The sequence below is a fragment of the Schistocerca gregaria genome, chromosome 6 (genome assembly GCF_023897955.1).
Source record: "Schistocerca gregaria isolate iqSchGreg1 chromosome 6, iqSchGreg1.2, whole genome shotgun sequence".
NCBI lineage: Eukaryota > Metazoa > Arthropoda > Insecta > Orthoptera > Acrididae > Schistocerca > Schistocerca gregaria.
In genome coordinates, this window is record NC_064925.1 from 346,623,883 (window position 1) to 346,644,792 (window position 20,910).

Here is a 20,910-nt window from a genome sequence, read left to right on the forward strand (position 1 = left end):
GAGGCGTTCTAGGAAGTGATCTTCTCCCACCTGAAACCTTTCTTGTCACCATAGATGCTACATCCCTTTACACAAACATCCCACACACCCATGGTCTCTCTGCCCTTGAGCACTACCTCTCCCAACGCCCACCCGAAGATCTTCCAAAAATCTCGTTCCTTATCACACTTACCAACTTCATACTCACCCATAATTACTTCACTTTTGAAGGTGAGACCTACAAACAAATCAGGGGAACTGCCATGGGAACCAGGATGGTTCCGTCCTATGCCAACCTCTTCATGGGCCGCATGGAGGAGGCTTTCCTGAAGACCCAACAGCTGCTTCCCCTGGCCTGGTATAGCTTTATAGATGACATCTTTGTGGTCTGGACTCATGGTGAAGAAACACTCCTTAATTTCCTCCATAACCTCAACTCCTTTTCGAATCTGAATTTCACCTGGTCCTTCTCCAAAACCCAAGCCACCTTCCTGGATGTTGACCTTCATCTTGTTGAAGCTCACATCCACACCTCTGTCCATATCAAACCCACCAACAAATAACAGTACCTTCACTTTGATAGCTGTCCTCCATTCCATATCAAACGCTCCCTTCCCTACAGCCTAGGTATTCGTGGCAAACGTATCTGCTCCAGTGACGAATCCCTCAACAATTACACCAATAAACTGAGTAGTGCTTTCCTCTCCCGCAACTATCCTGCAGACCTTGTCCACAAACAGATCTCCCGAGCAATACATTCCTCCCCGTCCAACAACAATATTCCTACCTTCAGACCACACAGAAGCATCCCCCTTGTCACCCAATATTATCCTGGCCTCGAATACATCAATAAATTACTCCGCCAGGGATATGACTTTCTCAAGTCTACCCCTGAAATGAGATCATCCCTTGACAAAATTCTCCCCACACCACCCAGAGTTGCCTTTCGTCGTCCCCCTAACCTCCGTAACATCCTTGTTAAACCCTACAATATTCCCAGACTACCTTCTCTACCCAGCGGTTCCTACCCCTGTAACCGACCCCGCTGCAAAACCTGCCCCATGCATCCCCCCACAACCACCTACTCCAGCCCCGCTACTGGTAAAACATACACAATTCAAGGCAGGGCCACTTGTGAAACTACACATGTCATTTATCAGCTGACATGCCTGCACTGCACAGCCTTTTACATTGGTATGACAACAACGAAACTGGCTGAGCGCATGAACGGACACAGACGAACTGTCCGCCTAGGAGATGTCCAATACCCAGTAGCGGAGCATGCCCTCCAGCATAATTCTAGGGACCTAGGAACCTGCTACACCGTATGTGCCATTTGGCTTCTCCCACCCAACACCAGTCCCTCTGAACTGCGGAGATGGGAACTTGCACTCCAGCACATCCTTTCATCCCGCCATCCCCCTGGACTGAACCTACGTTAAACAACCTCACTCCCATTTACTTTTCAGTCTTCTCCTCTTTCCCTTTCCTCTTTAGCCATTCATGCATCTTTTCATCCTACATCTTTATACTATACACCTCTTTACTTCTGTATGCATCCTCTTTGGTTTGAAGCTGGCACAGTACCTACAGTAGAATATCTTTGGCTTCCCTCTGACAACCATGCCTCCTTCCCCGTTTTCCTTTCCCTGTTGCTTCATAACCTGGGCTGTGAGTAACTAAATCCACTTTCCCTTCTTTCCTTTCTTTCCCCTCTCTCCTCCCTGATGAAGGAACATTTATTCCGAAAGCTAGGAACTTAAATTTTCGGTTGTTTTTTGTGTTTCTATCGGCTGTACTGAGCTGAGGTAAGTACTGGCCAGCTCCTCTATCTCTGTGTTAGTAATTGTTTCACATCTTTATATGAGATTTTCCATTAATTAGTTATATATATATGATGGAAGTTTCAAATAAATAGATCATTTTGAACATAAGCTTAGGAACCATCAAATTATGGTTGGATACGTAACACAAAGATAAGAAGGTGGTTCTTTGTAGGCAATGCCTTACACACAACTGGAGTCCCAGCAATCAATCTCAAGCTGAAAATGATGATTAATAATGAAAAAAAAAATCATGTAAAGAAGCAGATTAAGGATAGCCAGAAATATCACACCTTGTTTACTGTCAAAATAAAAACTATCATTAAGAAACAGTTATAGTTAGTAATGAATGTCAATTGACTTAAAATTCAGCACAATGTAGTGCATATATATTGCAAGCAGATGGAATTTCCTGATGTGAGCAAAAATCTTTAGTACTAATATCAACATCTTTTCTAACGAACTGTTTTTAGGTGGAGAAAGCAAGCCAAATGCTATAAGTGTTTCATTAAGACCACTTACGTTATTTTATTTTAATGAAAAGAAACACATTTGGAGACAAAAATATGCATTTTCTTGGAGCCGCAGGACAGATTTAAAATAGCTTCACTGTGTTCAGAAATAACCTCAGAAAAAAGTAGGCCTCTTGAAAGAAGTGTATAAGGCGGGGAAGAATTGTGTAAACCAACACTGTAGGTGACCACCAATAAAATGTTGCTTCTACTATGTTTGTTATCTTCAGTTATTACGAACTGTGTTATATCTATCATTTTACAGGTATTGTGTGATTTTTCTTTCGAGAAAGATATGAGTACATAGTGTACAAGCTGCCAGTGATATACAATTTTCTTCTTCTTCTTATCATCCATATTTTCTATATAAAAAACAAAGATGCTGTGACTCAGCAAATCACACACACACACACACACACACATAACTTTTAAAAATACTCTGAGAATCAGTAACCATGATAGGTAGTAACACCGTAAAGACGATTGCTGTGCCACAGACAGGCATATAGAAAAAACAATCACACTCTCACAACTAAATTTTCAGACACAGATTTTGTCAGAAAAGGAGAGCACACACACATTCACACAATCATTCAGACACAACTCATGCACACACGGCCGCCTTTTCCGGTCGCTGCATCTACAGTCTCTGAGAATCAGATCCAAACAAACCACTCCACAGACCTGCCTGCCTCTCATCGGCAGCTGCTAGGCTAGCGGCAAGAAGTGGTGGCAGCACTGACTGCAAGCTGAGGGTAGTGATAAGTAAACAAACCATTTCATCTACTGAGACAAAAACACAATTTTTCCAGTGTTTTTCAAATTTCCCTGATTTCCGTGAGAGGTTTGAAATTCCCTGATATTCCATGATTTCCAGAACCTGTGGGAACCCTGAATTATGACTTGTAGGAAAGAACATAGACAGTAGTTTTCCCTGGCACTATTTGTAAGTGGAACAGAGCTATAAGGTACTGTCCGCCATGCCCCATAAAGTGGCTTGCAGAGTACATATGTAGATGTGAATGTAGATCGTTCAAAGGCTAGTACATAAGTAGGCCACGAACAATGGCTAAAGCAATGGAGGATGAAATGGCATCATCAGAGGAAAATGCTACATGGTCTTTGGAACATTGGCTACCACATAACATACCCATTACAAACTGTTGGCTTCATACTACCAAGTGTACAAATGTTGGTGAAACTGATCGCTATATAGCAAGATTAGTTGTGCATGGATTTAGTCAACAAGAAGGTATTGACTATAATGAATGGATTCCTAAAGAAAGAGGGGCTAGCACCAGTGGTTCAATGACTTCTCAGTGTATCTTGGACTTGTGGGAAATGCAGATCCATGTCTGTTTTATTGAGAAGACTGCAAAGAAATATTGATGGTAGTTCTTTATGTTGATGATGAATTAATAACTGCAAGTAAGAAAAAGGAGACTGAGGTTTTCCTGAATGAAATTTAGATCACTATTGAACCAGTAGGATACCCTTTTAAATACACTGGTCAACATGGTTTTCTTTACATGAAATTTGATTAGTGGTTCTAGTGCACATTCTTTACTGAATTCAGATATGGGGTCAGAATCATTCCATTTTTTGAGATAGTAACTTTTTTAAATTTGATTTTAGCTCTCCCTTCAACCTGTCGTAAGAATGTGTACCTCCGATATAGTTATTTTACTTCCGCCGTATTTTAGAAAGTGATATTATGTATCATGTCAAAGCTCCAAATGGCAAGACTGTTCAAGTTCATTCATATTTTGACAAATGGTATTGTGTTTTCAATTATCTCTTCTATTATGGGAACTCTTGGGCATCAACACCAGCCAGATGGGTGCGATTGTTCATTGACTTCTCTAAAATTAGTTTGAAGGCTGTGCTGCTGCATATTGGCAATGAACTCCATCAAAACCTGTAGCACATGCCACTGATATGAAACACACATTTGACAATATGAAACTAATTATAGAAAAAAAAGCAATATAAAAACTACATGGTGTACATAAAGTCTGGCAACACTTTCAATTATTTATTGCACAAGAACTAAACACTGTACAGATGTCATACATGTTGCATTTTGAAGAGAAACGCCAAAGGTATTTTTTTTAAATCCATGTTATGTGAACCATGAGTGACACAGCAGACGTAAATATGGTAACCAAATTTTTGCCATACCCATCGTCGACTGTGGCAGTTGCTTCCCGTATTCTCTACCGGAGCTCTGCTACACCACGTGGTAGAGATTGTACATACACCAGATCTTTGAAGTGTCCCCAGAGTAAAAAGTCACACGGAGTGAGATCTGGTCATCAGGGAGGCAATTTCAAAAACCAGCTCTCCCTTCTGTAGCAAGACTCTGTTTGCGACTAGCACTGACTATCAGCAAATTACCAAACTATGCTGTGGCGGTATAAATGGAGGGAAAAAAAAATCTGAGTTTTTCTTCAAAATGACATATATATAATATCTGTACAATGTTTGGTGCTTGTGTAGTAAATAATTGAAAGTGTTCCTGAACTTTATGTACACCCTATATAAATGGAATATCTATGGCGACTTAAAAGTCACTGATTTATTGCTTGGTTTGCAACTTCAGTTCATCAAATTTTGACCTTTTTTTATGCAAACGGGACAGCAAAGACAAAGAATTCTCACTACTTTAGAAAATCATGCCCTAAACATGTATCTCTTCTCTCTGACCAGAAAAAATGTGTCACTTGTTCCCTCAGTGAATCCTTAAAAAATATATTTACCTCCGTTGCATATTAAATTAGGAGTAACGAAAAGTTTTGTCAAAGCTATGCATAAACTTTCTGATGGATTTTTGTATTTGAAATTAAAATTACCCACAGTCAGTGATGCTAAAAAAAAAAAAAAAAAAAAAAAAAAAAAAAAAAAAAATATGGAACCACATATACGATCATTGATGGCTAATGAACATTTTGAAGTACTGTTATATCCACTGGAAAAAGCAGCCTGGCTGTCTTTCAAAAATGTATGTTGGAAGTTCCTTGGAAATCATACAGGAGAAAACTATTGTCACATTGTGGCTAATCTTTTGCATTCTTATAAAGCTATGGGATGCAATACCTCCTTAAAAACTCATTACATGGACTCTCACTTCCACTTGTTCCCGGAAAATCTTGGTGCCATCAGCAATGAGCATGGTAAGTGTTTTCATCGGCAAAATTTCTACAATGGAAAGAGGTACCAAGGCAAGTAGAGTTTTAATATGCTGGCTGACTAGTGCTCCTGAGATGTTCCTGATGAAAATTATGCCTGAAAATCACTATCCACAACTTTCGATGTAATCAGAATGAATAGTATATCATTTAAAGTTATATAGCTGGTTACTGATTTTATTACTAATAATCAAAAATTCAAATAAGTATTACACAAAAATCCTCCCTGATGGGGGAAAACATAAATGATATTTGCACTCGGCACAACTAATACTTATAGAAATCGCATATTTTTATTCTAGTGAAAGGAAAATAAGTTCAATTTTGTCAACCAGCGATATTAATACTACAAGGTGTTACAAAAAAGGTACGGCCAAACTTTCAGGAAACATTCCTCACACACAAATAAAGAAAAGATGTTATGTGGACATGTGTCCGGAAACGCTTAATTTCCATGTTAGAGCTGACGAGAATCCGCACGCAATTGTGCAATCATGTCATCAACACAGATTTTCTGTGAACGTTTGGCTAGGCATTGTTGGTGATGTCTTGATTGGGCCCCATGTTCTTCCACCTACGCTCAATGGAGCACGTTATCATGATTTCATACGGGATACTCTACCTGTGCTGCTAGAACATGTACCTTTACAAGTACGACACAACAGGTGGTTCATGCACGATGGAGCTCCTGCACATTTCAGTCGAAGTGTTCGTATGCTTCTCAACAACAGATTCGGTGACAGATGGATTGGTAGAGGCAAACCAATTCCATGGCCTCCACGCTCTGCTGACCTCAACCCTCTTGGCTTTCATTTATGGGGGCATTTGAAAGCTCTTGTCTACGCAATCCCGGTACCAAATGTAGACACTCTTCGTGCTCGTATTGTGGACAGCTGTGATACAATACGCCATTCTCCAGGGCTTCATTACCGCATCAGGGATTCCATGCGACGAAGGGTGGATGCATGTATCCTTGCTAACGGAGGACATTTTGAAAATTTCCTGTAACAAAGTGTTTGCAGTCACGTTGGTACGTTCTGTTGCTGTGCGTTTCCATTCCATGATTAATGTGATTTGAAGAGAAGTAATGAAAAGAGCTCTAACATGGAAAGTAAGCTTTTCCGGACACATGTCCACATAACATCTTTTCTTTATTTGTGTGTGAGGAATGTTTCCTGAAAGTTTGGCCGTACCTTTTTGTAACACCCTGTATATGTGAAAAGAATAGATCAACAGGGATTAATCAAGAAATTTATGCTAAAGACATCCTTCAAGAGTTTGACACAACGGAAGTTCATCCTGAACAAATTGAATAATGCAATATCTACAGCCATTCGAGGTGACCAATAACAAACGAATGAACGCTCTATTTCCAGCAGCAGTTCGGTGTCTTATGTGTTTAGCTGCTAGTACCAGCAGTTGGGTCTCTTATGTATTTAGTTGCTAGTACCAGGACCAATATATTATTTCCAGTGAACTACGTGCCAATACTTTTGGAGAATCCTCAAGAAAGTCATTGATCTTTGGTAAGAAGGATCGTAAAGTGTATCAGAAGTTCAGTCTCATAGATTTAGGGCTAACATACGAAGCTAGCCATGCAAACATAAGACTTGAGATGTACACTGATGCTGACTGTGCTAGTGACTCAACAACTTGACATATAGTAGAGTGAATGGAAGATTTTATGGAGGAGCAATTATCGGGGAAAGTAAGCAGCAACAATTCATATCACTGTCAACAACAAAATCACAATATGTGGCTGTCAATAAGTGAGCAAGAAGAGGAGTACAGTCATTCAAAATCTTTGAACAAATTTCAGCAACAGGGGAGTGTTCCTGTTATTCTTATTTATAACACAGGTGCCATTACACTGGCCAAAAATGCAGGATTTCCCAATAGTTTGAGGCATATTGACCTTTTTATACAATACATCTGTGAGAAAATTCATGACAGGCCAGTTAGCCATTGAGTATGTACCGAGCAATGAGCAAGCTACAGAATTCTAACCAAATTCGATCTGAATATTTAAAACTCTTTACTGGAATGCTTTAATTATTATTCCATTCTGGATTTTCCAATGCTTGGATTACTGTATTTAGCATCATAAATATTTAGCGGAAATGCTGACCCAAAAGAAAGATTTCTGCTATTACGTTGCACTTCCCTGTAAGCAGTTTATGCAATCAGGTTACCTTCCGTTCACAACACGGTTGCACTCAGTGACTGTTATATTGACTTGTAAATTATAGACCGCAGCAGTCAGTCATTTACAAGTTTGTGCAATGTCTTGTCATCCCAAAGACATGTTCTAAGAATTACATCACATGTATGAATTATTAATTTAATTAAAAGCATACTGTGCCCAACATAATTTCTGTCATAACAAGGACAAGTCAGGAGACAGATTAATCTAAACATAAAATTTTACTCCTTATAAATGAACAGAACATATTTTACGCACAAATCCCTTGTGTACCTGAATCACTCTTTGAAATAGACAAGCGAAAAATTTGTGTGTATTACCACCCATGTGGCATTCCCACATGTAGGTGAAATAATTACTAACAAACACATAAAGATACAAGCAAAATATGATTGAGGAGATACAACATCTTGTGGATGAAAAATAGAGAGATAAATGTGACATGAATCTCAGACTATATCAAGGAGTCACGTGGAAAGCTGAGAAGGCAACAAACACAAGACAATTATTCATATTAATTTGCAAATTATATTAATGTATCTCAGTGTGAAAGAGGAAAGGTGGAGATGTGAAGTGAATGAAGAAATATATATTGACAGAAATACACAAATATGAGACTATGAGAAACTACTGCTAGATCCTGGATATACTATTACCAATCACGTATCTATGATAGTTATGATATAAATTCAATTTTATTTACATTTTAAATGGCACAGGTGAAATCTTACGCAATGCACTGAAATAGTACCGGAAAAGGTTTTCAAAAAAGGGCATAGCTAGTTAAAACAGCAAATCCAATCTTGAATATCTTCAGAACGAGATGATGGTGCTACAGCCTAAATGAGCCTAGTCAAATATCAAATAATCCGAGTGTTTTGTAAAATCTTATTTGCACACATCTTCAATGTAGTAATGTGATCTACATAAATAAGATGTAAACAGCTTTCCCTTTACTGAAGTATCACTATACAAGCCAACTATTATCTATTGGACGTCAACATTTTTTAAGTGAAAACATGTTTCAAACTTCTTGCTTATTCCACATCCTTGAGGTCCATTTCACGTGAGACGTGAACGGTGAATGTTGTTAGATAAAAGTATCAAAAGGGAAAACAATCACTGTACATGAAAATCTCTGGTGCCAACAAAACGGGTACCAGTACTTGTGAACGAGAAAGTGCAACAAAAATGTCATTCTCGACATATGTGAACCATCAATAACGTGTCTGCAATGTACCCAGCAGGTGAAGGTTGTCCGAGATCTTTGTAACAAGTACATATAAGCAATAGGGGAAAAAAACACACACACTCCCACATCTCCCAAAGCAACTATACTACTTTAACAAATGTTCGCCACACAGTTCGGTTTGAAGTTTAAAATGCAATACTTTTCTCCTTCTACTCCACAGCTTCATATAATAAAAAACTGACCTCGAAGGCGGGATTTCTGGTATTTGTAGTTGGAGATATCTTTCTTTTTTGAAATTTAAGCGCCATGTCTGCATATATATGTAGCAATACTTCGAACTGCAGTCACAGTACATTTGTTAATCGAAAAATTATGAACTGTTAACACTGTGCATTTACTGTCACTTCTGCAAATATTCCACAAAAAGGAGGAAATAAACATGGCATGCTCGAAAGACATTGGCCTACATTTAGCGTTTCTTTCCGTCGTTTCATCTTATCGGCTGTAGATTTCTTTAAATGTATAATTACTTCTCACGCAATAACAAGCTGTTTTCTTAGTAAACATTACAACCTAAGCCAGCGGTGTTTACTGTTTACATCTGCTCAATTCAACTGCACATTTCCCGCCATTACTTTCCGAAATGTTACTTGCAACGACAAAAGACAGACGGTGTTACCACAGTCCAGTGTTATTATCAAGGGGGGTAACATTCACTAAATGGATTTTAATATATCGCCACTGGTCAAAATACTGTAGACTACCACTTTACGATTAACACTAATCATAACTTTAGAGCGAATCACATCCATGATTTCATTTTTAGACAGTCTTATCGTCTATAAACTGTTATCATTACCTTCAAACACGATAAGTTATGTGATGTGAGTGTGTGATAACTGTGGTCAGAGTTGCGCGTGGACTCAGTTCGACGCGCTGTGTTCGTAAAATAGTATCCTATACCCACTCATTTACCGGAGGCACGATGGTTGAAACAAGAATAATACTTCTTGCCCTCTTCGGTGCAAACATAGCAGCAGCAATTTTTCTCGAGAAAGAGGCCATACTTCGAACACTTCTTCTATCAGTTCTGATTTTTGTAGCAACAGGAAAACGGTACAGATGGTTTTATATCCTGTACAAAACGCGGCATCGAGATAGGCAGTAAGTACCTAAATGACAAGGAGGTTTTTTATTCATTTTTTACTGTTATTCACTAGTCAGTAGCATTTTCACTGTGTTATTTACATTTTTTGTACTAAGAAGGATAATTTATTGTCCATGTGCGTCGCGTTTCCTTCTTGTTAGTATATAAGCTATTATCTGTTATTAACATTATATAGTGTTCAAAATTGTGAGTTATGGTAACTAATTCCATCGTCTTGTCCTAAAATAATTATCGATGAAGATAAAATTCGTAAGAACAGTGAGTTCTGAAGTAGCTCTTGCCTAGTCTTAAGTAAACAGTACTACAAAATTGTGACTATCGTCATTTTTTTCCGGTTTTCCGTCGTTGATTCGAAATTCATGGAGGCATTTTCCGTCCATGCAACTAAATGAAAGGCAGTTTATTTTTTGCCGTACGCTTTTCGCGTGTTTTATTCATGAAGCACCTTCACTAGCTCGTAATATATCTCTTACAATATAATAAATGTAATATCTAGTAGTAGCAATATGTTACATATTGTCATATTTTCTCTTGCGCTACAAAAGTTTTCTAATGTGAAAAACAAAAGAAAAACATGACAAAATGTAACGTAGAAACCTATTGTAACTACTACATAATAGATTTATTACATGTATAAATGGAAAGTTGTATTACAGATCACTGGAGATCTTTCGTAAACAAAAGATGCGAAACGCATTTGGCAAAAAACAAACTGCCTTTAAAGTAGTTGCGTAGACGTGAGGTACCTCAACAAATTATAACTATGTTTAGAAGTAGTTCTAGAAGATATAGTTGGAGCTCCATCTTCTACATAAAACCTGTAACTGCGCTGTACATTAATTAAAACTAAACTCCTCCCGCACAGGCCATGAAGGCCCAAAGGTACCGACTAGCCGCCGTGTCATCCTCAGCCCACACGCGTCACTGGATGCGGATAAGGAGGGGCATGTGGTCAGCACACCGCTCTCCTGATCGTATGTCAGTTTCCGAGACTGGAGCCGCTACTTCTCAGTCAAATAGCTCCTCAGTTTGCCTCACTAGGGCTGAGTGCACCCCGCCGACCAGCAGCGCTCGGCAGACCGGATGGTCACCCATCCAAATGCTAGCCCAGCCCGACAGCGCTTAACTTCGGTGATCTGACGGGAACCGGTGTTACCACTGCAGCAAGGCCGTTGGCTCTACATTAATTAATTATTTTCAAACGGATTAAAATTGTTTATTTACATGAAAATTATTTTACCGTGAACGTCTTTGTTACAAAAGATTCATAATCTGGGACTAATACAGATGCAGTCTCTGACGCAAGCATAGTACTTGTCTAGTTGGGATTAAACTCGTTTTAAAAGGAAAATTGTTAAGACAGAATCGTAACATAGTTTCAGGAACAGGGCCGCACTGTTGATCTTGGATATGTTGAGGAAAAACCGAGACATCGCACAGATTGACTGCTCTAATCAAAAGTGCAAGAAACTTGCTGTGGTAATGAGGTCACTTCAACCTAAGACTGAACTAAGAGTGATTGGTGTGACCTTTCTTCGGATCACCAGATAAAAATATTAAGTAGAATTGCTTATCATCATATAAGTCAACACTTAACATGATGAATTATTGTAGATACTGATGGGTAAATAATGATCACATTCGTATGCTTATTTCTGGCGAAATTTAAGATATATATTGCAATGACAAAATCCATTTTCTATCTCTCTTGTAATCCACATTATCACTCAGTTAAATCTGTTTTGGTGATGTATGCTGCTCAGCTGGAGTAGTCATTGTGTCTGTTTCTTACTCAGGTCATCTTGTTTGATGGTTTTGCTCCTTATAAGAAATCGAATCTACTAGGTCGTTTAGTAATCCAGTCTTCAATTAGATCTCTCGGGTGATGTACCCAACAAACTTTTGTAATCATACTGCTGATGGTGATTACCTCCAACTTAATTGTTCTCTGATACATCTTGAAAAAGTAATGGTGGCATTTAGATAAGGATTAATTGTTAAAGCAGGCTGAGCTGCTACTGCCATTTAATCGCATGTTCTCTTCCTTGTCTTTGTTTTGTGCAAGCCTCTGTTGTAGTTATCATGTCACATAGCATTGTACTTATGTTGCCAATATGCAAAAGTATCCCATGTGGCACAATAGTCTGTCATACAGAACAACACCTATATATTATTACAGGCGCTCGATCCATGCTGTAATCTGCTCTAAAAGATTTTTTGTAGATTATGCACTCATCGTCTATCTTTTTCAAAACAATTTTGTATATAGGATCGCTGAGGAGCTGGTATCGATGATTGGGCGTTATCATATAGTGGAATCACTGGTAATGATGCTGAGGTCTATGTAGCCAAATAAGCCGCTGAGGGAGTAGAAATAGGTAACTGAACTGAAATCCCAAATACGAGTTACAAACAAATGTTATTTAAAGGTACAGTAGACGACTAAGGCACAGACAGCAAGACACAATGACAACGACTATTCAGAAACTAACCCAGCAGTTCCTCAATCTAGGAAATCCCTTCTACATTCAGTTTCTATGTTCCTAGTTTATTTAATATCTAAACTCAAACTTAACTACAGTATATTTTACAAATATCAGAATAGGCGGCAAATCTTAGACTTTTTTTCTGGAGATGATGTGGACCCAGACCATCTCTACTTCCATATCAAGCAATATGGAGTTACTGCAGTTATTTGACGTCAACAAAGCAAGGATCATTAAGTTTTATCGTCCGATCCACGATGAGATTACCAGAGGCAGATAACAAAATCAGATGGAGGAAGGAAATCAAATATGTCATCTTCAAAGGAACAGCTCCACCAGCAGCGTTAGTCGTCTTAAGGAAACCACGAAAACCTTAATTTGGATGGGCGAATAAGGATTTGAACCGCCATTCTCCTGAATGCGAGTCCAGTGTCTTACTACTGTGTCACTTCGCTTTGTGTTGCAAACAAATGCATGATCACAAAAGCAAATGCATGATCACAAAAATTACGACACACTTTCGATGCAGACATGCACATCTAACGCCAACATAGTGCAGCTCATATGCATGAAAAAAATTGTATGTGTGGCTTGTTACGTTTGTATATTCCCCGTACGAATGCTGACTGTGTGGCGTATACTGAAGCCTAACAAGTAAGGTATGCACTTTGGTGAGTCGGCGGTAGTTGATCTGACAGTTGCATAGGGCTATGTGCGACATCTTCGGGCGCTTGCGTCAACCAGCCACGTAATGCGACTTTGTAAAGCGTCTCTATGCCAACGCCTCTGTGTTGTCAGGACTGTAGGCGGCTATTGTTTACGCCTGCAGCTGTTTGCGCTTCACAACTGAAAGTTGGCAACAGTGCTGCGAGTTGCCTCGACCATAGTCCTCTTAATTTTTCTTTTTTTTTCCCCCACTCTTTCTTTTCATGGCCTTCCTCGGCTCATCTATGCATGCCATTTTCTGAGCATTGCCTATTCTTGAGATGTGCTCAAGATCAAATAGGGTGAACTCCTACAAACTACCAGAAAGGCCTTGATTTGATGTACTTGGAAAGTAATAATCTCTTTCTGCTCGATGAGTAGGGCGTTTCTGATGCGAATACTGACTTCTGAATGGCAGTAACCTTTGTTTCGTGGACAGGTATTAAGCTTGATCTTTGCCTGTTCTTTGAAATCTTTATGGGTGGCGTTGTTACTAAAGTGCATCTTGTAGAGCTCTTCGTCTGATGATATATTTCGGACAAAAAGAACAATAGCGCGCGTCCTTTTTAAAGAGTTCAAACTTCGTTGTTTAGACATTGTGGGAACGTAACTCCGTGGAGTCGCCCAGCATAATATCGCTGCCCTGCGGTAGCTTAGCTCAACTAACCTCTCTGGACCTATGTGACAGCACGCTTTTTATCTTGTAGGACAACAAAATATATTTGTACGGAATAGTAAAACGTTTTACTTGTTGTACGTAACTACTATCTCGAGTGCCATACTTCCTATAACCTTATTGCAGCCAGCTTGCGTTTCAGTTTACGAGAAAGCCTGGCTATTTGTTTCCGTAGAACATACTTATGCTCACTTGCTGCACTTCCTGATGCTAATTGCTTTTGATTAGATTCCAAATTGCCTATTGCTGCGCGGGACATTGCGAGTTGTTCTAGTTCCTTCTTTAGTTCTCCATTTTCTGTCTAAATGCTCAGTTTGTATGAGACTCATACAATGAGTGCTTCGAACGAGTTCACGAAGTAAGTGTTCGTTATGATGCCTCTTCCGTCGTGCTCAATCGCAGACGCAGGGAATAAAGGGCATGTACAGAAATTTGTGGAAAGAGCGCATTTACAGATGGCCGTTTTCGTATCCACGCGTTGTCTTATTGCGCAAACAGTCTTCTATGAATCTCCTTTGCCTGGGTTGCGATGAAAAGGCGACAAAAAAAAACGAAAATACAAATGCGACTGTAGGTAAATAAGTACACAAACAACAGAGGTATAAGAAATACAGAGTAATTACAACGTTTTGTTTGCAAATTTGAGGAGGAGACCACTACAAGATTTTAGATTTTCGTTTTGCGAAACTGCAGCATAAGGCTGACAATATCATTTTGTAAGCTAGTGACTGGTAATTGATATATTGTTTGAATTGTTTATTCATCATTTCAAAACAAAGAATTTTATTTCCGTTAAATTTGTAACTTCTAATGTGTGGTAACTCTAATCTATTATTTGACTGTTTTATACCTCTTTTTCACTGTAGGAAGTGCCTAAGTAGTAACTATTAGCGTATTTTGTTCCTGTGCATATTACAATTTGTATCTATTAACATCTATAAGTACTGTTATCACATGACTCGTTCCATATCCATGCAGTTCCCTTGCATACCGGATCAAAGGAACAAGAATAAATATTATTCTTGAAACAGAGAAATACTTAAGGGAGGTTCTTAGACGTTATTCGTTATGTGAGGGTTAATTTACGTTCAATGCGTCATTTGTATTTAATCATGAAATATGATATGTAAATTAGCATCCTCGGAATCGACAAATTTGGAAATTTCATAGACGCCAGGATCCACTAGAGCTTAAGTTGTGGTTTTCAGTTTCGTATTTTTTGCATCATCACTGGACTTCATTTCTATTTTTAGTAATTTGTTGAGCTACACATACCGCATCACTTCTTTTGCTGTGATGTCAGGCTCCTCAGTTATTGGGCTTTTAAGTCACCATAGCATGAATACTCTTCCACAGTTGTCATATATTCTTTCCAAAAATTCTTGGGTTACTCTTCTCAGCTTTCCTGCTTCTAAGCTTACGGCATCTCATAGTTAACAGATATATGATCGGAGACTTGTGTAATACGTGACGCTCAGGGCAACACTAATCGAATTTTTATTCAAATAATGTTCAGAAGCGGCATTACACACGTCTTTTTTCTTTGTCTATAATAAGCTACAAACTTAATCGTGCTTCCTTTGGAGTCAACAGACAGGCCTGCACATAAACCGCATTGCAGCATAGCCTCAACGTAATGCACAATCAAATCCAAGGATCCCAGCTGCCCATTGTCTGCTAAAAAGCGCAAAGATTCCCACCGATGGCGCGGGTAGCAATGCGCTTTGCGCATCTCCTCCATTTCCAGGAAAATACGCAAGCACAAATGCGATTGCGTAGTTGCGCCATTAGAACTTAATGCGCATGTCCAAGATTGAACACAAAAAGGCATCGTGCGGACGCACCTTTAATCTTTCAATCTGGCTTTTGATTTTTAACGAAAACAATGCCATGCTCACGTGTAAACCATTTTGATTGAAATCAAATTCTCCCGTTGCTAGTGGCTTTAAACATACCGTCTTTTAAGAATCAATCAAGTCGTATTCGAGTGTGTTCATGTCGAGGACAGCGAAGTTTTACAAAATGCTAAATGCATTGCAAACGCTCGGACGCCATGCATCTTTGTCGTACATATGTTTGCTATCCGTTTAGATATGTTGTATCTAAAATACCTCAGAGTCAACGTACTTAACTTTCGGATACTCTTGTTATGACCCACTTCTGACTGACCTTGGTATGAAGACATTAGATAACATTTCAGCGAAAGCTCAGTCTCGAACTACGTCCTTGTAACAATTATCGAAACAAAAGACTGGGGTAACATAGAAGTCGCCCCTTCTAGAATTATCAGTGAACGAAAACTTGTTGGAGGCTCACATAATTAAACTAATTACACCATGACAATTTTCACTGTATTTACCTACGACATGGATTACTTTTGTATAAGAAAGAGAGTGAAAAATAACGTCACTTGTAATAACACCTGACATTGCCTTTCTTAAACTGCACTATTGTCTCGCTTATACGGACAGGAAAGGACCACTCGAGTGTATTATTAAAATAAAATCAAAATGAGGCAAGTAAGAAACGGTGAACGACTTATTGATTTCTTTGCACCTTCCAGGCAAACATGTGACTGCTGTATGCTAACAGCGCTGCCTGATGAAAGTGGAGACTCGTATGTAACACCCTGGGGATTGCTGGGCTTGCCTCTGTTGTGAAGTAAATTAGACTTACTGCGAACTAACGAACCCAATCTTCATGAAGGCATTAATGCAGATACTGAGATCAGTAAGCATCGCGCAGCTGTAGCAATTACGGTCATCACTATCCAGAACATACGAAAATAAGCATAAATGTCCACATTTTGAGTGAAATGGATAAGGAGAAACTGAAATGCATCTCACACAGAAAATGAAATGATTTAATTCATGATGTGAACATAAAGACTCAACTTCTAAGGGTGACTGGGTATCGATTAATTCCCAGCCTCGGGTCGATAGTTAGGTTTCGCACATTCCCCGTGGTACAGGCCAGGCCCAGGGACGGGTGATTGCCTGAGCTGCTACCTTCCCAAATTGCTGATTGGTGTTCAGGAGGTGCGACCTGCGATTCTAAGACGTGTGCACCCCTCCTCCCTCTGAGGGGAGGGGAGGAGGGGGGGCAGTTGGAAGAATGGCGCCATCGGAGTCGATGGAAATCATGGCAGATATTCTCGCAATAAGCCAATCGTATTCTTCACAGACAGCATCTACTAAACATAAACGAAATGAGGCTAACGATTCAAAAACCCTCCCACGTGCACGACGATTCTTTTTGGCTTCATGTGCTGAAAACAGTCAGTCCTTTATGGTAAATATGTTTATTATTTAGGAAAAATGTTAATGCAGTTGCTGGCCCTGTGAAATCCTGCTCTCATTTACGCAATGGCACTTTGCTTTTGGAGACTACTTCTGACTATAAAGCCCAACAACCGCTTGCAGCTTCGTTCCTCCATGGCTAGCCTGTTCGTGTAGGTGCTCACTGAATGCTGATTACTTCCCACGGTGTGATCTGCTGCTCGATGATCTTATAGAACCAGAAATCCAAACGTGCCTCTCTGATGAGATTGTCATTGCAGTCCATCGAATGGTGAAAAAGACACATGCAACCCTAATGCCTACAAATACTCTTCCTCACATTTGATAGCATGGTGCTTCCATCCAAGATCAAAGCAAGTTACGAAGTTATCACAGTCTGACCGTACTTTTCAAACCCAATGCACTGCAACCAGTCATCGTCATTTCATCCCCACTCGAATGTCCTGTCAAATGTGTAACCTGTGGTAGGGATGCTCATGAGGGCAGTTATGCACCTCCTTCTCACCATTGTATCAATTGCACTGGCGACCATGTCGCCTCTTCCCGAGATTGTCTCGTGTATGTCGACGAGCGGGCCGTCCAGGAGGTCTGAGTGAAGGAAGAAGTGCCTTACCCAATAGCTTGGAAGTTGTTGGCTAGTCGTAAACCCTGTGTTTTACCGTCTGGCACTTACAATGCTGTGCTTGCTTCATTTCGCTCCATGAAGGACATGGCCATGCAACCTCAAATTCAGCACCACAGTTGTAAATTCGCCCAGTGACTTGGTAGCGTCCCCACCTCTTCCTCCAGCTGTGCAACAAGCCACAAACCCTCCGCCTCACAGGACGAAGTCATCTGCAACACAACTGGCAGGTGAGAAAGGGCAGAAGGAATAGTCCTGCAAAGACTTATTTCGTCCCTCCAGCCAGCAAACAACTAAATCTTCTTCTGCCAACTGGAAAGGCTGCAAGAAGTTGAACACAGGCAAACGGTCTTCTTCTCTACTAACTTGGAGATCCTTTTCGATGGTGTTGCCACGTGATACCCTCACCCGGCTGACATCCATCTGGCCAGTACACACTGCCAAACGTTTTTCTGCACTCAATTCTGCTGACCACCAGAAAGAGAATGCCAACGCCTCTGTAGATCTCGTGGAGTATGATCCTCCACGCTCTGCAACAACCCATGGCAACGATTCTTCGAAGGCTGGCACTCAGCAGCTACTGAGGTGACACTCCTTCATTTTTTCCCTCGTTTTTCCTAGTCGTGACTCTCCTCCAGTGGAATGTTCGTGGCCTTCGATCTAACTTGGAACCACAGTGTCCACTTGTTCTCTGCCTCCAGAAAACAAAATTGCGTCCTCACGACCACTTGGAACTTTTGCATTTCTTCCCAGTCCGCTTTGACCTTCCCCCCACCCCCTCTCCTGAGGACAACATTCCATCTCATGGGGTAATTGTATTGCTCATCGGGGATGATGTTCATAGTCAGCCTATCTCCCCGGCTAACTGTCTTCAAGTTGTTGCAGTCTGCATTTTCCTTTCGCACTTGATCTTTTCCCTTTGTACTGTTGTACTGTATACACCCCCACCCATCATTTGGTGTCACCAGGGAAGACTTCCTACAGTTTATTGCGCAACTCCCTCACCCCTTTCTGCTGCTTGGTGACTTTGATGTGACCCATTCCCTTTCAAGTTCTCCCATAATAGGATTGAGAGGTGCTCTCTTTGCTGACCTCAGTCAAGTTAACCTCATCTGCCTTACCACAGAAGGACCCACGTTTCTTTCAGACTCCATGCACAACTAACCCCATTTGGATCTCTCCTTGTACACTGCGCAGCTCGCCCATAGTCTTCAGTGGTCCATTCTCTATGACATGTACTCCAGCAACCATTTACTGTGTGCTATCCATTTGCTGATTCCTACCCCTCCTACGTGCACATCCAAAGGGCAACGTTTTAAAAACCAACTGGAGGCTTTACTCCTCCCTGGTGGCCTTTGACGAACATTTCCCCAGTCTTGATGACCAGGTAGAACACCTTACAAACTTTATCCTTACTGCCACAGAATGTTCCAGTCATCGCACTTCCTCTTTACTACGCCATATCACAATCCCTTGGTGGACTGAGACATGCTGCGACACAAGCCGCACATTGAGAGGTGCTCCCTGTGTTCTTAAGTCATCCTACAATGGCAAACTGCATTGGCCATAAACTGTTGCATGCACAATGTCATCAGGTTATTTGGGATAGCAAAACAGCTAGCTTGATTTCCTTTGCTAGTTCTTATAACAGTTCCACTCTCTTCTGTTGTGTGGACCAGCCTCCAGCAGCTCACTAGGACCAAGGTCCATTCCCCAATTTCCGGCCTGACATTAGCAGATGATGTCCTAGTGGATCCTCTTGCTATCTCAACACCTCAGGCCGCTATTTTGCGGAGATTTCAAGCTCCATCCACTATCACCGTAACTTCCTCCATCGAAAACGACTGGAGAATGTTCAGGCAATATGCTTCTCTTCTCAGAACAGTGAGTGCTACAATGCCGCCTTTACTATGAGGAAGCTAGATCATGCTCTCACTTCATACCGATACTCCATCGCAGGGTTGGATGATGTTAACATTCAGATGTTGCAGATCCTTTCTCTTGCGAGCAAGCACTTTATCCTTCATATGTACAATTGCACCTAGGAAGAGGGCACGTTTCCCATGTGATGTCGTGAAGCCACTGTCATACCTGTACCCAAGTCTGTTAGGGAAAAGCACTTTCCTTCTAGTTATCGCCCCATTTCTCTCACCACCTCCCCCTGCGGGTTCGGGGGTAAGAATAGGCCCGCGGTATTCCTGCCTGTCGTAAGAGGCGACTAAAAGGAGTCTCCAAAGTTTCGGCCTTATGTGATGGTCCCCACTTGGGTTTGACCTGCCATTTTCAAAATTTCCGTTGTTAGTGCGTGCCATTTGGGGAAGGACGCCTTACGTGGTGTTTTTCTATTGGTCCATCGTACACCTCCATCTTGCATGCTATCTATTGTCGTGTGGAGGGATTTACACCCCATGTCTTCTGGGTTGCCTCCTTGTCTTGTGCGCAATCCCCTTCTTAGCGCCCACGACAACTGTGGACCCTTTCAACACCTAAAATCCAGCACGGTAGCCAGTCCGTTGTGGTGGGGTCGTCATGTACCCTCTTGGTGGTAGCCCCCTGACCACGCAGGGATCGCACTACAGATGCCAGAGCTGTTTCCTCCCCATGCATGCCAAGGAGTATGTGCCCATCTTGTCTGGGGCACGGGGACTCCGGGCAATGGGGTATCGGCCAGGTACCCGTTGCTTTGGCTGAGTGGCGCCCTTGGGGAGAGCCCTCGTTCGGAGTAGGTCGCATCTGGGCGGATGTGGCGCAATGAAGCGCAATAAATCTCACCAAGCTGGTGGTCGCACTGCCACCAGCGTCTCTAAGCGAGGCAGAATTGAATTTGATGCTGCACAATATGATCCTCAGTCGTTCCCCTCGTTGGCTGCGCCATGGGAGGGACGCAGATCTAGTGCCAAGCAGGAGCCTTATGTACCACAATACCTTGTCTGCAGCAGGACTGATGGTGACTCCTTTCTTTCGACAAAGCCTATGTTTTTTGTGGAACACCTGGAGGATAAGTTTGGGGAAGTGGCGGGGTTGTCTAAAATGAGGAATGGGTCCATCCTCCTCAAG

The 20,910-nt window shown here is 41.0% G+C and overlaps 2 protein-coding genes and 1 pseudogene across 4 annotated transcripts in view; 1 reads left to right on the plus strand and 2 right to left on the minus strand.

Annotated features, from left to right (window-relative positions):
• Positions 1 to 9,552, minus strand: part of LOC126279105 (uncharacterized) — a 183,224-nt gene extending 173,672 nt beyond the window's left edge. For 2 of the 3 annotated variants that reach the window (XM_049979585.1, XM_049979584.1), the window contains exon 1: positions 9,140 to 9,552. In XM_049979585.1, coding sequence (XP_049835542.1) covers positions 9,140 to 9,205 — 66 coding nt within the window. In that variant the 5' untranslated portion in view covers positions 9,206 to 9,552. The remainder of the gene's footprint in view (positions 1 to 9,139) is intronic. The other variant, XM_049979586.1, reaches the window with a different exon arrangement.
• Positions 9,553 to 9,560: 8 nt separating this feature from the next.
• The window catches only part of LOC126279109 (long-chain fatty acid transport protein 1-like), a 111,142-nt gene continuing 99,792 nt past the window's right edge, over positions 9,561 to 20,910 (plus strand). The window contains exon 1 of the mRNA XM_049979590.1: positions 9,561 to 10,061. Coding sequence (XP_049835547.1) covers positions 9,883 to 10,061 — 179 coding nt within the window. The 5' untranslated portion in view covers positions 9,561 to 9,882. The remainder of the gene's footprint in view (positions 10,062 to 20,910) is intronic.
• LOC126279785 (5S ribosomal RNA) lies at positions 11,125 to 11,242 on the minus strand (annotated as a pseudogene).